Source organism: Mauremys mutica, chromosome 20 (genome assembly GCF_020497125.1).
Source record: "Mauremys mutica isolate MM-2020 ecotype Southern chromosome 20, ASM2049712v1, whole genome shotgun sequence".
In the NCBI taxonomy this organism is placed as follows: Eukaryota; Metazoa; Chordata; order Testudines; family Geoemydidae; genus Mauremys; species Mauremys mutica.
The window spans coordinates 22,801,515-22,817,895 of NC_059091.1; the positions used below are offsets into that span (position 1 = coordinate 22,801,515).

Below are 16,381 nucleotides of genomic sequence, written 5' to 3' on the forward strand. Positions count from 1 at the left end.
GAAGTTAGGCAAAGGGAGGCTGGACAGCAGGTGCGGACGCTCAGGGGGTGAGATACCCACGGGCCCTGAGGGGTGGGGTGGAGCCTCCGACACTGACACCTTGTCTGGCTGCCTGGATTTTCCAGGAGAACCGGGCGAGTTGAGCCAGGGATTTGCTCGGGGCCTGAGTCACGCGGGCCGGGGGAGGGAATCGGCCCGTGGGGCTTTGCAGCGACGAGAGCCCTGGGGAACGTCTTAGCTACGGCGCACGGGGCTGCCCCTGCGCAGGGAGGAGGCTAAAGCCTCTCAAAGCGATTGAGATCCCCACTGGGCCAGGCCCTGGCCAGACCCCGCCCGGGATCAGGGCCCCCACCGGGCCGGGCGCTGCCCAGACCCCGACCGAGATCAGGGCCCCCACCGGGCCGGGCGCTGCCCAGACCCCGACCGAGATCAGGGCCCCCACCGGGCCGGGCGCTGCCCAGACCCCGACCGAGATCAGGGCCCCCACCGGGCCGGGCGCTGCCCAGACCCCGACCGAGATCAGGGCCCCCACCGGGCCGGGCGCTGCCCAGACCCCGACCGAGATCAGGGCCCCCCACTGGGCCGGGCGCCGCCCAGACCCCGACCGAGATCAGGGCCCCCCCACCGGGCCGGGCGCTGCCCAGACCCCGACCGAGATCAGGGCCCCCCACTGGGCCGGGCGCCGCCCAGACCCCGACCGAGATCAGGGCCCCCACCGGGCCGGGCGCTGCCCAGACCCCGACCGAGATCAGGGCCCCCACTGGGCCGGGCGCTGCCCAGACCCCGACCGAGATCAGGGCCCCGTCGTGCCGGGCGCCGCCCAGACCCCGACCGAGATCAGGGCCCCCCACTGGGCCGGGCGCCGCCCAGACCCCGACCGAGATCAGAGCCCCCACCGGGCCGGGCGCCGCCCAGACCCCGCCCGGGAACAGGGCCCCCACCGGGCCGGGCGCTGCCCAGACCCCGCCCGGGAACAGGGCCCCCACCGGGCCGGGCGCTGCCCAGACCCCGCCCGGGAACAGGGCCCCCACCGGGCCGGGCGCTGCCCAGACCCCGACCGGGATCAGGGCCCCCACCGGGCCGGGCGCTGCCCAGACCCCAGCCGAGATCAGGGCCCCCCCACTGGGCCGGGCGCTGCCCAGACCCCGACCGAGATCAGGGCCCCCCGGCCGGGCCCTGGCCAGACCCCGCCCGGGAACAGGGCCCCCACCGGGCCGGGCGCTGCCCAGACCCCGACCGGGATCAGGGCCCCGTCCCGCCGGGCGCTGCCCAGACCCCGCCCGGGATCAGGGCCCCCACCGGGCCGGGCGCTGCCCAGACCCCGACCAAGATCAGGGCCCCGTCCCGCCGGGCGCTGCCCGGACCCTGAAGAGCTCATATGCTGAATAGACACAGGATGTGGAGGGGACACTGAGGCGCAGTGTGGGGACGCGACATGCCCGCGGTCGGGGCGGAGTTTGGGAACGGAGCCCAGGCGGCCGGACCCCCAGCTGAATGCAGAAGCCTTTGGGCCGGGCTGCCGCTCTCAGACCAGGCAAGGGGGAAAGCGCCCCCTGCTGTGCCCTCTGGGGACTGTTGCCCCCAAGGCCAAGGGGTTGCCCTGTCCCTCCCCCCTCTGGGGGTGGGTGGTGAACTGGCTGCCAGGGGATGCCCAGTAGCCATGGATACAGGGACCCCTCACATACACATTCCCGGCTCCCTCCCAGGTCTGGGGGGGGGAGGTGTTATGGAGATACAGCCCCCGCCCCGCCATGTTGTAGCCCATGTGTTCTAGCTTGTTGCTAAGCAACCTGTGGTATGGCGATGGCAACCGTAACCGGGCAATGTGGGGTGGTGACCAGCCCAGTCGGGGGGGAGAGACTGTGTCACACCAGACCCGCCACCCCGTAAGAGCAGGATGGATGCTGTGTGAGTGCAGCCTGCTATGGGTCTGAGCTCCCGTACTGCTGCCCCCTCTAGGGGGATTCCCCATCAACTCAGGTGTCCTGTCCTGGCTGCTGCATAAGGGGGGTGACTGTGGGGGGAGGGGAGCGCTCAGCCCTGGCTTCACTGTCCGTGCCAGGCATTGCCACCCCCCCCAGCTATGCCATAGACCAGCCAGGGTCTGTCCCCCCCCGCAACCACTCTGCAGGCCCCATCTCTTTGGGGAGAGGGGGCCGGGGCTCCCTCTGAGATCCACATCCCTGACCCCCGCTGTGCTGCAGGAGCGCGGCGGAGGAGAACGCCCGGCTGCAGGAGCTCATCGTGGAGGAGCTGGCGCAGGCCGAGCGCTGGCAGGGGCACTACGAGGGGCTGCTGGGGCGCCAGGCCCGGCTCCACACCCTGCTGCAGGCCCAGAGGTGAGACCCCCCCCCAGGTGTGCGGTGGGGAGGGGCGAGGCAGGGAGCCTTGGCGGAGGAGGTGCATGGGGGTGGAGCCTGTGCTGTGGTCCCTGGGGGGCAGGGAGGGCCATGCCCTGGGTGTGCCCCCCCCACCTCATGCCCCCTTGTCCCCGCAGCCTGGAGTCGCTGGAGCAGGCAGCCCGGGCGCTGCGGGACGAGCTGGAGGAGGCTCAGGGCGCCTTGCGGGAGCGGCAAGAGCAGAGCCGCCGGTGCCACGTCCACCAGCGGGTGAGAGCGCCACGGCAACCAGCACCACGGCAACCAGCGCCACGGCACCATGGGGACCCATGGCAACCAGTACCACAGCAACCAGTACCATGGCACCATGGGGACCCACGGCAACCAGTACCACAGCAACCAGCACCATGGCACCATGGGGACCCACGGCAACCAGTACCACAGCAACCAGCGCCACGGCACCATGGGGACCATGGCAACCAGTACCACAGCAACCAGCGCCACGGCACCATGGGGACCCACGGCATAGCAACCAGGGGCTGGATTGGAGCCAGCGCCCCCTAGAGGGGACAGGCCCCGAGCCTCATTCCCTGCCTCCCTCCCCCCAGCCAGTTCCCTGCCCTAGACCGGCCAGCAGCAGGGGGATGTGGCTGCAGACTTGGCGAGCGGGGTGGGAGCTGTGGAGGGGGGTCAGCATTAGCACAGGGCTAGAAGCCAAGCCCCCCCCAAGGGATCAGTCCCTTTCCCCTCCCCCCACCCCCACTTTGCAGCAGCAATTTCCCCTCGCCATGCAGGAAAAAGAAAACCAGAGATTGGCTGAGACCATTCAGGAGCTGGAGGGAAAGGTGAGTCTGGGGGGGCTGGGAGTCAGGACTCCTGGGTTCTATCCCTTGGGCCTCAGTTTCCCCATCTGGCCTTTGAGGTGCTCTGGGATCCACATCCAGAAAGGGTCATTGTCCACAGCTGGGGGCCTCCGTCCCTTGCGAGGGGGGGGGGCCTGCAGGTCCTGCCCAGTCCTTCCCACCACCATTCCCCCCCCCCCACCAGCTGTGTGCTCAGCGGCTGCCGCTCCCCCCACAGGTCTCCAAGCAGAGAGCCTGGGAGAAGACCCACAAGCAGGCTCTGCAGCAGCTGCGGGTGCAGGGGGACGAGCTGCAGGTGAACTGGGGGGCGGGAGGGCGGGGGCTGGGGCTGGGGCGCGTCACTGAGTGGGGGGGGGCCAGCAGTGCAGAGACCATCTCCCTCACGGACCCCCAGGGCGGGGCGGGGAGAGCCCCCCCTCATACACACCAGCCCCCCACCCCGTGATGCTCCCCCTGCACCCCACAGCGGGGGCAGCTCGGGCACCAGGGAGCCCCCCCCAGCCTGCCTACTTCTCAGCTCCCATCTAGGGAAACTGAGTCACCGAGGTGTGTTCCGTCCGGGCGGGACGACGGCTTCTGAACCCCGGACGCCCGCCCGGCCGGGTCTGCTGGCGAGTCTGGACCCCACAGGGACTATTCCTGAGCCACAAGGGGGAGACTTGGGGGGTCTCTGACACCCCCTCCCCCAGCCATGGGCAGCAGCAGCTCCTGTGGTGGGCGAGGGGAGGGGCTAGTGTGTGCGGGGGGGGGGCTGTGGGCAACCCTGTGTTTTTCCTCCCCCACCAGAGGCAACTGTGGGATGCGGAGGCCAAACGCCAGGCCAAGGCTGAGAGGATCCGGGAGGTAAGGCCAGGCCCCAGCTCCAGGTCTCAGCACAGGCCCCTCACCCCCGACCCGCAGCCTCCTGCTAGCCCAGCCCTGCTCTGCTGGTGCCCCTCACTCCCGACCCGCAGCCCCCTGCTAGCCCAGCCCTGCCTCTCCTGCTCTGCTGGTGCCCCTCACTCCCGACCCGCAGCCCCCTGCTAGCCCAGCCCTGCCCCCCCCAACTCTGCCGGTGCCCCTCACTCCCAACCCGCAGCCCCCTGCTAGCCCAGCCCTGCTCTGCTGGTGCCCCTCACTCCCGACCCGCAGCCCCCTGCTGGCCCAGCCCTGCTCTGCTGGTGCCCCTCACTCCCAACCCGCAGCCCCCTGCTGGCCCAGCCCTGCTCTGCTGGTGCCCCTCACTCCCGACCCGCAGCCCCCTGCTAGCCCAGCCCTGCCTCTCCTGCTCTGCTGGTGCCCCTCACTCCCGACCCGCAGCCCCCTGCTCGCCCAGCCCTGCTCTGCTGGTGCCCCTCACTCCCGACCCGCAGCCCCCTGCTAGCCCAGCCCTGCCTCTCCTGCTGTGCTGGTGCCCCTCACTCCCAACCCGCAGCCCCCTGCTGGCCCAGCCCTGCTCTGCTGGTGCCCCTCACTCCCGACCCGCAGCCCCCTGCTAGCCCAGCCCTGCCTCTCCTGCTCTGCTGGTGCCCCTCACTCCCGACCCGCAGCCCCCTGCTAGCCCAGCCCTGCTCTGCTGGTGCCCCTCACTCCCGACCCGCAGCCCCCTGCTAGCCCAGCCCTGCCTCTCCTGCTCTGCTGGTGCCCCTCACTCCCAACCCGCAGCCCCCTGCTGGCCTCCCAACCTTCCCCCCCTGCACCCTGTTCCGCCCCAGCCTGCGATCCCTAGACCCATCCAGGTTTTCCCAGGGTCGCCTCCTAGTGGAGTTTGGTTGCTCTGAGGTGGCCGCCCCCCACCCCCAGCCTGGTCTGCACCCCCCACCCCCAGGGCTCTGGTTGCTTTCGCGGGCTGTAATTAACGAGCAGCGTCCTGGGCCCAGACCCAAAGCCACATTCCCGTTTGGGGGCGGGGCTGGGTTTAGAAGCAGCGGCAGGTGGAGGAGCTGAGCGGGACCATCCGGGGACTTGCTCGAAGGATCCAGGTACGTCCTGTCCCACCCCCGGGATTGAATCCAGCTGGGGTCCAGGGAGCCTCACGTGGGTCAGAACAATCCGCCCAGATCCTTCCTAGGCTCCTAACTTCCCCTGATTGCGGTGGAGGATCCTGAGCTCGGGAAAGCAGCTGCTTCTGCGCTCGCAAGACCCAAATTCCTTCCTCTGCCAGGTAGCCTGGTCCTCCCGTGAGTGGGGCCTGGGCTGGGGCTCGGGACACTGGGGCCCTGTTCCCTGATGGGAGACCTTGGGCACGACGGGGCCCCGATCTCAGTCGGGGTCTGGGCAGCGCCCGGCCCAAGGGGGCCCTGATCTCAGTCGGGGTCTGGGCAGCGCCCGGCACGACGGGGCCCTGATCTCGGTCGGGGTCTGGGCAGCGCCCGGCACAGGGGGGCCCTGATCTCGGTCGGGGTCTGGATTTCGGTGGGACCATCTCACCATAGAACCGTTCACCTCCGGGTTGCCAGTGCGAATCCAGCGGGTGGCGGCTGGAAGCCGGTCCCATCTATTGAGCTCGCTGGGGGCTCGGGCTAAGGCCGGAGCATCCTGTCACCCGTACAGCCCAGCCCCCGGGGCCACACAGAGACCGAACTCCCCTCTCCCCGGGGCGGGGGCGGGGGGGGCTGTTGCAGGCGATCGAATTGCAACCGGCAGGGCCGGCTCCAGGGGTTTTGCCGCCCCAAGCAGCGGGGGGAGCCGTGACCGCGATCGGCGGCACTTCGGCGGCAGCTCCACCGCGCCGCTTCGGTCTTCGTTCTTTGGCGGCAATTCTTCCCTCCGAGAGGGACCGAGGGACCCGCCGCCGAATCGCCGCCGAATCGCCGGACGTGCCGCCCCTTCGCCTTGGCCGCGCTGGGGCCTGGGGCCGGCCCTGGTAACCGGGGTGGGGGCGTGATCTGGTCCCTCCAAGGTCCTGCACGGGAACATCACCTGCTGGGGCGATCGGGTGCTGGAGGCTCGGCAGGAGGCAGAGCTGTGAGTGATTGGGGGGCAGCCCCTCCCCCACCTCCCCGGGATCCAGGATCCCAATGCCTGGAACTCAGAGCCCCCCCGAGCGAGGTCGAGAAGCAGCTCCCTTAGCCGGCAGCGGTATAAGGTTGTTATACCAGGATGGGGGGGGGCCGGGAGCCCACCCAAGGCTCCCTGTGACTGTACCGGCCTCTCCGGTGGTGCGGGGAGGAGGGGGGGCTGACAGGTAGCCAGGGGCATTCGTTGGGGGGGCCTGGGGCAGTTCTGGGGGGCAGCCACTCACGGGGGCTGAGACATTGTCAGCAAGTCGCAACCCCCCCACCTAGGCTGGGGGGGAAGATGGCTCGATTTTGGGGGGCACCCTGGTGTCATGGTCACCCCACCCCCAGGCCTTAGACACTGGTCACAGGGGTGGGGTAGCACCCTGGGGTGGCTGGGCTGGGGGCTGTGCTGCCGGCTTGGGACCCACAGGAGATGCCCTCTCTGGGGCAGGAGGCAACCCCCCCGCTTCAGCCTGTGGCCCCCCCGAGCCCCAACACAGGCAGGGCCCAACAACAGGGGGACCCCCTGGACCAAGGGGACCCCAGGACTCAGACATGGCCCCTGGCTGGTGCTGGGTGGGGGGCCCAGGGGCAGGGCTGGGGGGGGAGCGGCTCTGTCATACCCCCTTCCTCCCAGTTACGGGGGTGTCTCGGGGGCTCTAATGTTGCTTCCTGCCTCAGCTTCCAGAGGGAGGCGCCTTACGGACCCCTGGGGACCCCGCCCGGCAGCCGCCTGTGGGAGGAGCGCGTGCGCGACCAGACGGTACGGGGGGGCGGGGGGCCCAGCTGTACTGGACAGGGGGGTCAGGAGGAGAGTGGGGGGAGGCAGGGAGGAGGCGGGGGCCAGTCTACAGGGAGAAGGGGGAGGGGAGGGGAATGGAGACGGGGGGCCGCCTATGGGGAGGTGGGATTGGGCAGCAGGGGGTGAGTGTTTCCAGTGGGGGGCTTGGATGGGGACAGCCAGTCTCTGAAGTTTGGGGGGCAGGTAGGGGGCCCACATTCCCCTGGCCCTGCCCCCCAAGCCCGGGGGGGGGCTCCGTCTCACTGGGTTTGTTGTCCCCCCCCAGGAGAAGCTGCTGTGTCAGGAGTCGGGGGCCTCAGGGCCAAGGGGGCGACTCCCCCCCAGGTGAGGAGCCCCAGCAGCCACGGAAGAGCCAGGGGGTCCTGGGGGCGGGGGATGAGCGGGACCAGGGCTCTGGAGCTGGGGGGGGCAGGACCTGGGAGGACTCTGGGGGGAGGGGGTCTTGGGGAGCATGGGGGGAGGGGTCTGTGGGGGGACAGGGCGAGGGGGTGTCTGGGGGGCAGGGAGACAGGCCAGGGGAATGTCTGTGTGTCTGGGGGGTGCTTGGGGGCTCCCCCAGCCCCCCCTCATGCTGCCCCCGTCTCCCCAGGCTGCGGCTGGCCGGGCGGCTCTTGTGGGCCGTGGCCAAGGCCCTGTTCCTGTCCGTGCTGGGCACCCTGGTGCTGGGCCCCGTCCGCGCCCGGCTGCCGCGCCAGCCCCACCCCCCGCCCGCCGGGCCCCGGCTCTGCGACTGCCTGAGCCCCGAGGAGACGCTGCCCCCCTGAGCCACGCGGGGCTAATAAACAGATACCCACCGGGACTCGTCTCTGGGGTCATTCCCCCCCCCCCAGCCCCCCGGATCAGACCCATGGGCCAGCCTGGGACCCCCCAGCCCCCCGGATCAGACCCATGGGCCAGCCTGGGACCCCCCAGCCCCTCGGATCGGACCCCCCAGCCCCCCGGATCAGACCCATGGGCCAGCCTGGGACCCCCCAGCCCCCCGGATCAGACCCATGGGCCAGCCTGGGACCCCCCAGCCCCCCGGATCAGACCCATGAGCCGTCCAGCCTGGGACACCCCAGCCCCCCGGATCGGACCCCCCAGCCCCCCGGATCAGACCCATGGGCCGTCCAGCCTGGGACCCCCCAGCCCCCCGGATCAGACCCATGGGCCAGCCTGGGACCCCCCAGCCCCCCGGATCAGACCCATGGGCCGTCCAGCCTGGGGCCCCCCACCCCCCCGGATCAGACCCATGGGCCAGCCTGGGACCCCCCAGCCCCCCAGATCAGACCCATGGGCCATCCAGCCTGGGACCCCCCAGCCCCTCGGATCGGACCCCCCAGCCCCCCGGATCAGACCCATGGGCCAGCCTGGGACCCCCCCCCCAGCCCCCCAGATTACACCCATGGGCCGTCCAGCCTGGGGCCCCCCAGCCCCCCGGATCAGACCCATGAGCTGTCCAGCCTGGGACCCCCAGCCCCCCGGATCAGACCCATGAGCTGTCCAGCCTGGTCTCCCCCTCCACCTCTGATGGGCCCATCTAGCCTGGTATCTGGCCCCGCCTCCCACCCCCGCCAGCCCAGGGGGGAGGGGGAAGTGGGTGGGGCCATGGGGGACGGTTCCCCGAATCCCAGGGAACTGGCTCGTCTCTTGGCAAAGCGGCAGCCGCTGCTCAGCGCCCCCGACAGGAGACAGGTAAGCTGGAGTCAGGCTCCGCTGCCCAGCAGCGAGGAGTTCCACAGGGAGCACGGGCTGAATGAGCAGCGCCACCTAGCGGTGCTGAAGGGATCTGCCTCCCAGTGCGGGGCAGAGCTGGGGAATCACGTTCCCTTGGAAGGAACAATTGGGCTCTCGGGGCTGGAGTAATTAATAATTGATCATTAATAACCCCTAATTCAGGAGACTCTCCCCCTGGTCTCCAGGCCCCTCCCAGCGATGAACTAACTGGCCCTCACAGCCAGGCTGCAGTCGCCAGGCCATTATCCACGTTGTGTGGATAGGGAAACTGAGGCACAGAGCACACACCGATTAGAGCCAGGACTAGAACCCAGGAGTCCTGACTCCCAGCCGTGCCCCTCCCCAAACATGACCCCCACTCCCACAGCCGACAGTGGAACCCAGGAGTTCTGGTTCCCAACCTTCCCCCCATCCCATGCTAACCACTAGACCCCACTCCCCTCCCGCCAGAGCCAGGGGTAGAACCCAGGCGTCCGGGCTCCCAGCCTCCCCGTTCTAACCACTAGGCCCCACTCCCCTCCCAGAGCCAGGGGTAGAACCCAGGAGTCCTGGCGCTCAGCCCCCCCCCCACTCTAACCACTAGGCCCCACTCCCCTCCCAGAGCCAGGGGTAGAACCCAGGAGTCCTGGCGCTCAGCCCCCCCCACTCTAACCACTAGGCCCCACTCCCCTCTCAGAGCCAGGGGTAGAACCCAGGAGTCCTGGCGCTCAGCCCCATCCCCGCACTCCCTGTAATTAAGAGTCCCCGCCGCGCCCCAGGACTAACTAAATCCTTAATGAACAATTAAGTCGTTAGCTGGCAGGAAACCCTCCCCCAGGCCACCTCCAACGGGACCCACAGCCCAGCCCCCAACCCGCCCTTAACACCCACCGTGCCCCACAGCCCAGCCCCCAACCCGCCCTTAACACCCACCGTGCCCCACAGCCCGGCCTTGGGGTGCGGGGGGGCTGGCTGGGAGCCGGGGGGGGCGTGGCGGAGGAGGGGCCCGTGGGTCACGTGCTGCCCAGCTGGGGAAGGGGAAGTGGGGCTGGCGCAGTGGGGCAGGTCCGGGCGCTCCCGGGACGCGGCGTTAACCCGACTCAGGTAAGCCCCGGCTCCGAGCCCGGCCCGGCCGCTGCACCGCGGCTGGGCCGGACCCCTCCAGCTTCCAGCCCCGAGCAACGGCCCCGGCCCCACCCCAGAGGTGGCTGCACCCAGCGCCGGGCCAGGGGTCTCTGTCTAGCCAGCCCCCCCGGCCCCACCCCAGAGGTGGCTGCACCCAGCGCCGGGCCAGGGGTCAGGCCACTGCGAGGGATCTGTGGGGTTCAGCCCACAGGCTCCCCAGAATTCAGCCCCACAGCGACAAGGGCTCTGTGTTTAGGGGGGGTCAGCGCGAGGGGAAGGGGTTGGCTCTGCAAAGCCCCCAGAAACTGGCTCTGCGAAGCCCCAGAGAGGGGGAGCCCAGGCAGCAGCAGGGAGAGATGCCCCCCCCAAAAAACCCTTCTGCTGGGGAAGGACCCCACGCGGGGGACAGAGCCCTGGTGCTGTGGCTGGTTCAGCTCCACAGAATTTTGGCGAAGCAGAGCGGGGGGGGTTTGGTCCAAACATAGAATTGGGAGCCAGGACTCCTGGGTTCCATCCCCAGCTCTGGGTGGGGAGGGGAGTGGAGGCTAGTGGTTAGAGCAGGGGGGCTGAGAGCCAGGACTCCTGGGTTCTCTCCCTGGCTCGGGGAGGGGAGTAGGGGCTAGTGGTTAGAGCAGTGGGGGGCTGGGAGCCAGGACTCCTGGGTTCTCTCCCTGGCTCAGGGAGGGGAGTAGGGGCTAGTGGTTAGAGCAGTGGGGGGCTGGGAGCCAGGACTCCTGGGTTCTCTCTCTGGCTCGGGGAGGGGAGTAGGGGCTAGTGGTTAGAGCAGTGGGGGGCTGGGAGCCAGGACTGCTGCGTTCTCTCCCTGGCTCGGGGAGGGGAGTAGGGGCTAGTGGTTAGAGCAGGGGGGCTGGGAGCCAGGACTCCTGGGTTCTATCCCCAGCTCTGGGTGGGGAGGGGAGTGGAGGCTAGTGGTTAGAGCAGGGGGGCTGGGAGCCAGGACTCCTGGGTTCTATCCCCAGCTCTGCGTGGGGTGGGGAGGGGGGGGCTAGTGGTTAGAGCAGGGGGGCTGGGAGCCAGGACTCCTGGGTTCTCTCCCTGGCTCGGGGAGGGGAGTAGGGGCTAGTGGTTAGAGCAGGTGTCTCTGCCCCTGCTGGGAGGGACGCGTCTGCCTCTGTCTTGTGACCCCGACTTGCCTGCACTTGCTCTTTTGCTGGCGTCTGCACCGGGGCTCCCCCAGGCGGTTCGCTCTGCGCTTTCACAGCAGCTTCAGCAGAGAGGCTGGGGAGGGAGCCGGCCTTGCAGATGAGCCCCCCCCCTGCCCCCTAAGGGGGGATCCCTCTAAAGCAAAGGGGGGCAAGCTGGGATCCGCCCGCCAGCGCTGAGATGCGGCTACCTCTGGGGTGGGACACGGCTCCCCAAAGAAACAGCCCCTCTTGCCCAGCGCTGAGATGCAGCTACCTCTGGGGCGGGGCGCGGAGGGAAACCACCCGCGTTAGCTGCATGCCAGGCCCTGCCTGGGGTCTGCTGTGCTTTGTCCGCTCCCCTCCCCCCAGCCGCTGGCACAGAAAGAGGAATTGGTTTGCGGAAGTCGGGGCTGGGACGGGAGCCTGGGGGCTGGGAACCGGGCCGCCCCCTCCCCCCTTCGGTCTGTGATACCGGCCCAGGGCGCCTCGCCCCGAGGGGCCCGCAGACGAGCCACCCAAAGGATCCAGGGGGGCCATAGAGCCCCGGCCTGGGCTCCCCACTGATTCTAGACCCCTCCAGTTTGGGAGCCCCCTGCCCGGGGCCCGAGTCATGGAGGAGTCGGGCACCCCCGGCTCACCCAGAACCCAGGAGTCCTGGCTCCCAGCCCCACCCCCATCTCTCACCCACCAGATCCCTTCCAGCCCCAGGAGTCCTGGCTCCCAACCTTCCCGTCTAACCACTAGGCCCTCCTGCCCCTCATTGTCCTGGTTCCCAGCCTCTGCCCCGCTTTGACCCCCCAGCCCCCCAGCCCCTGCCCGTGACACCCTGGTGGAAGCCATCGTTTTTGTAGGGCCTACACGCGCGAGTGACTCCCATGCGCCTCCCGGTGGTACCTGTGTGCGTTGCAGGGGCTGGTCCCATCAGATCCGGCCTGGTGTCTCCCCCAGGATGCTGCCCCTCTTGGTCCTGGCGGTGGCCCTGCCCCTGCCCCTGCCCCTGCCCCGGGTGGCTGCAGGGGGCGTCTCCTGCTATGACGATGCCGGGCAGCCCGTGGACTGGTGAGTCCCCCCTTCCCCCACCGTACAGGGGCCCTGGGAGCACATCCCCCCCCGGGCTGCGTGGGCACCTGTGGCCAGGATACCCCTGCTCCTGGCAGCGGGGGGAGGCGCCGGGGCTCCCCCCCCAGGCAGGGGTCTGGCCCCAAAGAGTTAACCGGGTCCCTTCCCCCCCCCCCCAGGTTCCTGGCCTACAAGCTGCCCCGGCCCCGGCACGGCCCCCCGGCTGAGGGGATGCGCTACATGTACCAGGACGCCCGCTCCGGCGGCTGGGTGCCCGGCCGCGCCCTCATGAACAGCACCCGCAGCGCCGTGGGCAGGACCCTGCTGCAGCTCTACCCGGGGGCAAACAGGCGGGTGAGTCGGGGGGAGGGGAGGAGCTGGGGCTCAGCTGGGACAGAGAAGGGGGCAGTGGGGGTACGGGCAGGAGAGGGGGCTATGGCAGGTGGCTGCTGGGGGAGGGGGCACTGGGGGGTGCTGGGGGGAGGGGCAGTGGGGGGCGCTGGAGGTAGGGGCGCTGGGGGAGGGGCAGTGGGGGGCAGTGGGGAAAGGGGCGCTGGGGGAGGGGCAGTGGGGGGCGCTGGGGGAAGGGGCGTGGGGCAGGGGAGTGGGCAGAGGGGAGGGGCAGTGGGGGGCGCTGGGGAAAGGGGCGCTGGGGGAGGGGCAGTGGGGGGCGCTGGGGCAGGGTCTCCCAGCACTCAGCCCCCCCGGTTCTGTTGCAGACGGAGGACACGGCCTATATCCTGTACAACGACCAGCCCCCAAAGAACGTCACCTCCTCCAGCAGCGCCCGGGGGCACACCAAGGGTAACCCCCCCCCCCGCGGCATGGCCAGCTTGAGCCCAGCCAGGCACCGGGCTGCCCCTGCCCCTGTGGAGGGGAGCGGGGTCTGGGAGGGGAGTGGGGTCTGGTGGTTAGAGCAGCAAGGGGTGGAGCTCAGAGCCAGGACTCCTGGGTTCTCTCCCCAGCGCCGGGAGGGGAGTGGTGTCTAGTGGTTAGAGCGGGGTGGGGAGGGGGCTGGGAGCCAGGACTCCTGGGTTCTCTCCCCAGCTCTGGGAGGGGAGTGGGATCTAGTGGTTGGAGCAGGGAGGGGCTGGGAGCCAGGACTCCTGGGTTCTCTCCGGCCATTTGAACCTTGACTCTCCTCCCTTGTGTCCCCCCAGGCGTGGTCCTGCTGGACAGAGCCCAGGGCTTCTGGCTCCTGCACAGCACCCCCCACTACCCGCCCCCCACGCCGGAGACCTACGCCTGGCCCCACAGCGGCCTGCACAACGGCCAGTCCTTCCTGTGCGTCACCTTCCCCTACGCCCAGTTCAAGGAGATCGGTAGGTGCTTCCTCTGCCCGGACACCTGGGTCCTCTCCCAGCCCGGGGACGGGAGGGGAGTGGCGTCTAGTGGCTATAGCCGGGGGAGGGGGGAGCCAGGACTCCTGGGTTCTATCCCAGCTCTGTCAGGAGAGTGGGGTCTAGTGGTTAGAGTGCAGGGCGGGGGGCTGGGAGCCAGGACTCCTGGGTTCTATCCCAGCTCTGTCAGGGGAGTGGGGTCTAGTGGTTAGAGCGCGGGGCGGGGGGCTGGGAGCCAGGACTCCTGGGTGCTCTGACAGCTCTGGGGGCTGATTCTGTGTCTATCCAAGTGAGAGTGCAGCCTGGTGGTGGCAGAGTGACCCCCCCAGCAGTGCCCCCCCCCATGGCTCAGTGGGGCTCAGCGTCTGTGATGGAGACACCCGGGGCTGGGCTGAGCCCTGGCAAACTCATATCACCCGGGGGGGGAGGGGGCTGCGGGTCTCGTCCCGCTGCCCCCACCCTCCTCTCCCCCCCCCCCCGGCTCCAGGCACCCAGCTGAGGTTCAGCGACCCCGAGGTGTTCGACGCCCGGGTGCAGGGGCCCTTCGCCCAGGACCTGCCCGACCTGCGCCTGGCCTCCGACATGGAGCCCGTGGGGGAGCCCCCCTGGAACCGCAGCGTGGCCCTGACCTCGCTGGGGGGGCGCCGCTTCCTGAGCCTGGCCAAGTTCCGGCTCTTCCGCGACGGTGAGACCGGGCGGGGGGGGGGGGGGCTGGCGGGTCCCAGGCCCACACTCATGCATGGGGGGCTTGATAAGCCCCAACACGAGCCCCCCCCTCGGCCTTATAACCACCCCAAGTGGTGCCAACACCTCGGCCTCCCCAGAGCTCTACCCCCCCAGCCTTCTATCCTCCCTCTGATGTGCCCCCCCCATCAGCCCCACAGTGCCTCTGACCCCCCCATTTCCCCTCCCTCCAGCTCGCTACCCCCCAGATCTCTACTCCGGCCAGCTCCCCCTGAGGTCTCCCCCCCCCGGATCAGCCCCACAGTGCCTCTGAGTGACCCCCCCCTTTTGCCCCCCAGATCTGCCCCCAGCCAGCTCCCCCTGAGGTTTCTTTCCCCCCAGATCAGCCCCACAGTGCCTCTGAGTGACCCCCCCCTTTTGCCCCCCAGATCTGCCCCCAGCCAGCTCCCCCTGAGGTCTCCCCCCCCCGGATCAGCCCCACAGTGCCTCTGAGTGACCCCCCCTTTTGCCCCCCAGATCTGCCCCCAGCCAGCTCCCCCTGAGGTTTCTTTCCCCCCAGATCAGCCCCACGGTGCCTCTGAGTGACCCCCCCCAAGGAGGCATGTCCCCTCCCTCCAGCTCGCTAAGCCCCCTGCTCTCTGCCCCCCAGATCTCTACTCCGGCTGGGTGGCCCAGGCACTCTCCAGCGACCTGTACGTCCAGTTCTGGCCCAACTCGCGGGGGGTCCTGCCCTCCAACTGCTCGGGGCCCTACCGGGTGTATAACATCGAGGAGCTGGGCTTCCCGGCCCCGGGGCCCCACTTCTCGGCCACCGTCGACCACTCCAAGTGGTGCGTGAGCACCGAGCCTGCGCCCGGCTGGACCTGCGTGGGCGACATGAACCGCAACCTGGAGGAGGAGCAGCGGGGAGGGGGGACCCTGTGCCAGCAGGACCCGGCCGTCTGGAAATCGTACTGCGCCCTAGTGCAGAGCTACAGCAAGTGCTAGGAGGGGAGCGGGGGCTAGTGGGTGGAGCCGGGATTGGGCGTCCGTCACCGCCCCAGTGACTCTCCAGGGGAACCTTTCAGTGCCTCAGTTTCCCCATCTGTGACACTTGCACTTACCTACCTCTCTGGGGCTGTGGGGTGGGGGGATTCAGTGGTGCCTGCAAGGCTCTGGGGGTCTCCATGCCCCTGTATAAATGCAGCCCCCGCACTGGCTCTTTCAATAATAATCTCGCGATTTCTAAGTCAGTCTTGTGATTTTCTCGGCCTGACGCCTGCTGGCGGGGCTCTGGGGGCAGCCAGGATGGAGGGGCAGGGACACCCCTTCAATGCCCAAGGGGTGATAGAGGGGGGAGGTCAGCGCCAACCAGGGACAGAGGACACCTGGGTTCAATTCACGGCGCTGCCCCTGCCTCAGTTTCCCCACCTGTACAAGGGGGAGAATTGCCCTGCCCCACAGCGGGGGTGGGGGGGGTGAGGAGCTGCCTAGACGCTAGGGTGACCCGGCTGTGATCAGTGAGTCCCTGGCCCAGCTGGGGGAGGAGTTTAGGGGGTCCCGCTCTGCCCCCAAAGAGGTGCTCCAGGGCAGGGTCGGGGGGGGCAGGAGGGTTCCCAGGGTCACCTCCAGGCTGCTGCATGGAAAGTCTCAGCACCGCTGAGGATGGGGGGCCCAGTCATGGGCGCTGGTGCCTGCCAGGATCCGCTGGGGAGGCCAAATCTCTGCTCTGGTTACCGATGAAGGGGTGTGGGGGGGCGGCTATTGATACTGACTGGACCCCTAAGGTAGATTCCCACCCCCCCCCCAGCTATCTGTCTGTCCCCGGGCCCACCCCTGCAGTGCCTGGCGCTGGATGCTCGCCTGTTGCTGGGCTGCGTGCCTCAGTTTCCCTCCCCTGGCTTCCCCATCCCAGCACCCTGCCCTCAGCCAGGGTCTATTTAGTGTTAATGTTGTTCCCCCCGGGGGGGGGTGGAGTATGCACCCCCCCGGGGAAGCAGGGGTCCAAGTGGAGCCTGGGGGGCTATAAGGGGAGTGGGCCCAGGGGCAGGTTATTCCATCAGTGCCCACTAGGGGAGCGTTGCGCCTTCCTCTGCAACCCCTCGCCCTGGCCACTGGGGGAGGTGGGAGGCCAGGGTAGATGGGCCCGTGGGTCTGACCTGGGGTGGATCCTGCTGACCAGCCAGAGGGTTTGTCTGCAGTAGCCCCACCGGGAGTGGCCTGAGCTCGCGGGGCAGCCGAACGCTCCCGTCTCTCTGGCCTGCTTGGGGGTGGCTCTGGGCGTGTCTGTGTTGGTGGGGGGAGGGTGTGTGCATGGCGCTGTGCGTCTGGGGGGGGGGGATGTGGCTGGTGTCGGGTGTTGTAGCCGC

At 69.5% G+C, this 16,381-nt stretch overlaps 1 protein-coding gene across 4 annotated transcripts; it reads left to right on the forward strand.

Annotated features, from left to right (window-relative positions):
• Window positions 1-1,843: 1,843 nt before the first annotated feature.
• DNASE2 (deoxyribonuclease 2, lysosomal) lies at window positions 1,844-15,261 on the forward strand. 4 transcript variants are annotated; one of them, XM_044994876.1, is made up of 16 exons: window positions 1,844-1,908; window positions 2,205-2,339; window positions 2,498-2,609; window positions 3,134-3,184; window positions 3,420-3,497; window positions 3,989-4,045; window positions 5,104-5,163; window positions 6,084-6,148; window positions 6,865-6,946; window positions 7,251-7,309; window positions 11,899-12,009; window positions 12,189-12,363; window positions 12,729-12,813; window positions 13,170-13,331; window positions 13,837-14,034; window positions 14,683-15,261. In XM_044994876.1, exons 1-16 carry the CDS (start codon window positions 1,898-1,900, stop codon window positions 15,018-15,020), a joined length of 1,779 nt encoding a protein of 592 aa, XP_044850811.1. In that variant the 5' UTR covers window positions 1,844-1,897; the 3' UTR covers window positions 15,021-15,261. The 4 variants fall into 4 exon arrangements, with proteins under 4 accessions (XP_044850811.1, XP_044850814.1, XP_044850813.1 ...); XM_044994879.1 differs by lacking the exon at window positions 13,837-14,034; XM_044994878.1 differs by lacking the exon at window positions 5,104-5,163.
• Window positions 15,262-16,381: the final 1,120 nt, after the last annotated feature.

Excerpts from the sequence above, each read along its gene's own strand:
- DNASE2 (XM_044994876.1), top strand. Across the intron at positions 2,340-2,497 it reads ACCCTGCTGCAGGCCCAGAG|CCTGGAGTCGCTGGAGCAGG; the intron begins GTGAGACCCCCC and ends TTGTCCCCGCAG. Across the intron at positions 4,046-5,103 it reads AGGCTGAGAGGATCCGGGAG|AAGCAGCGGCAGGTGGAGGA; the intron begins GTAAGGCCAGGC and ends GGCTGGGTTTAG.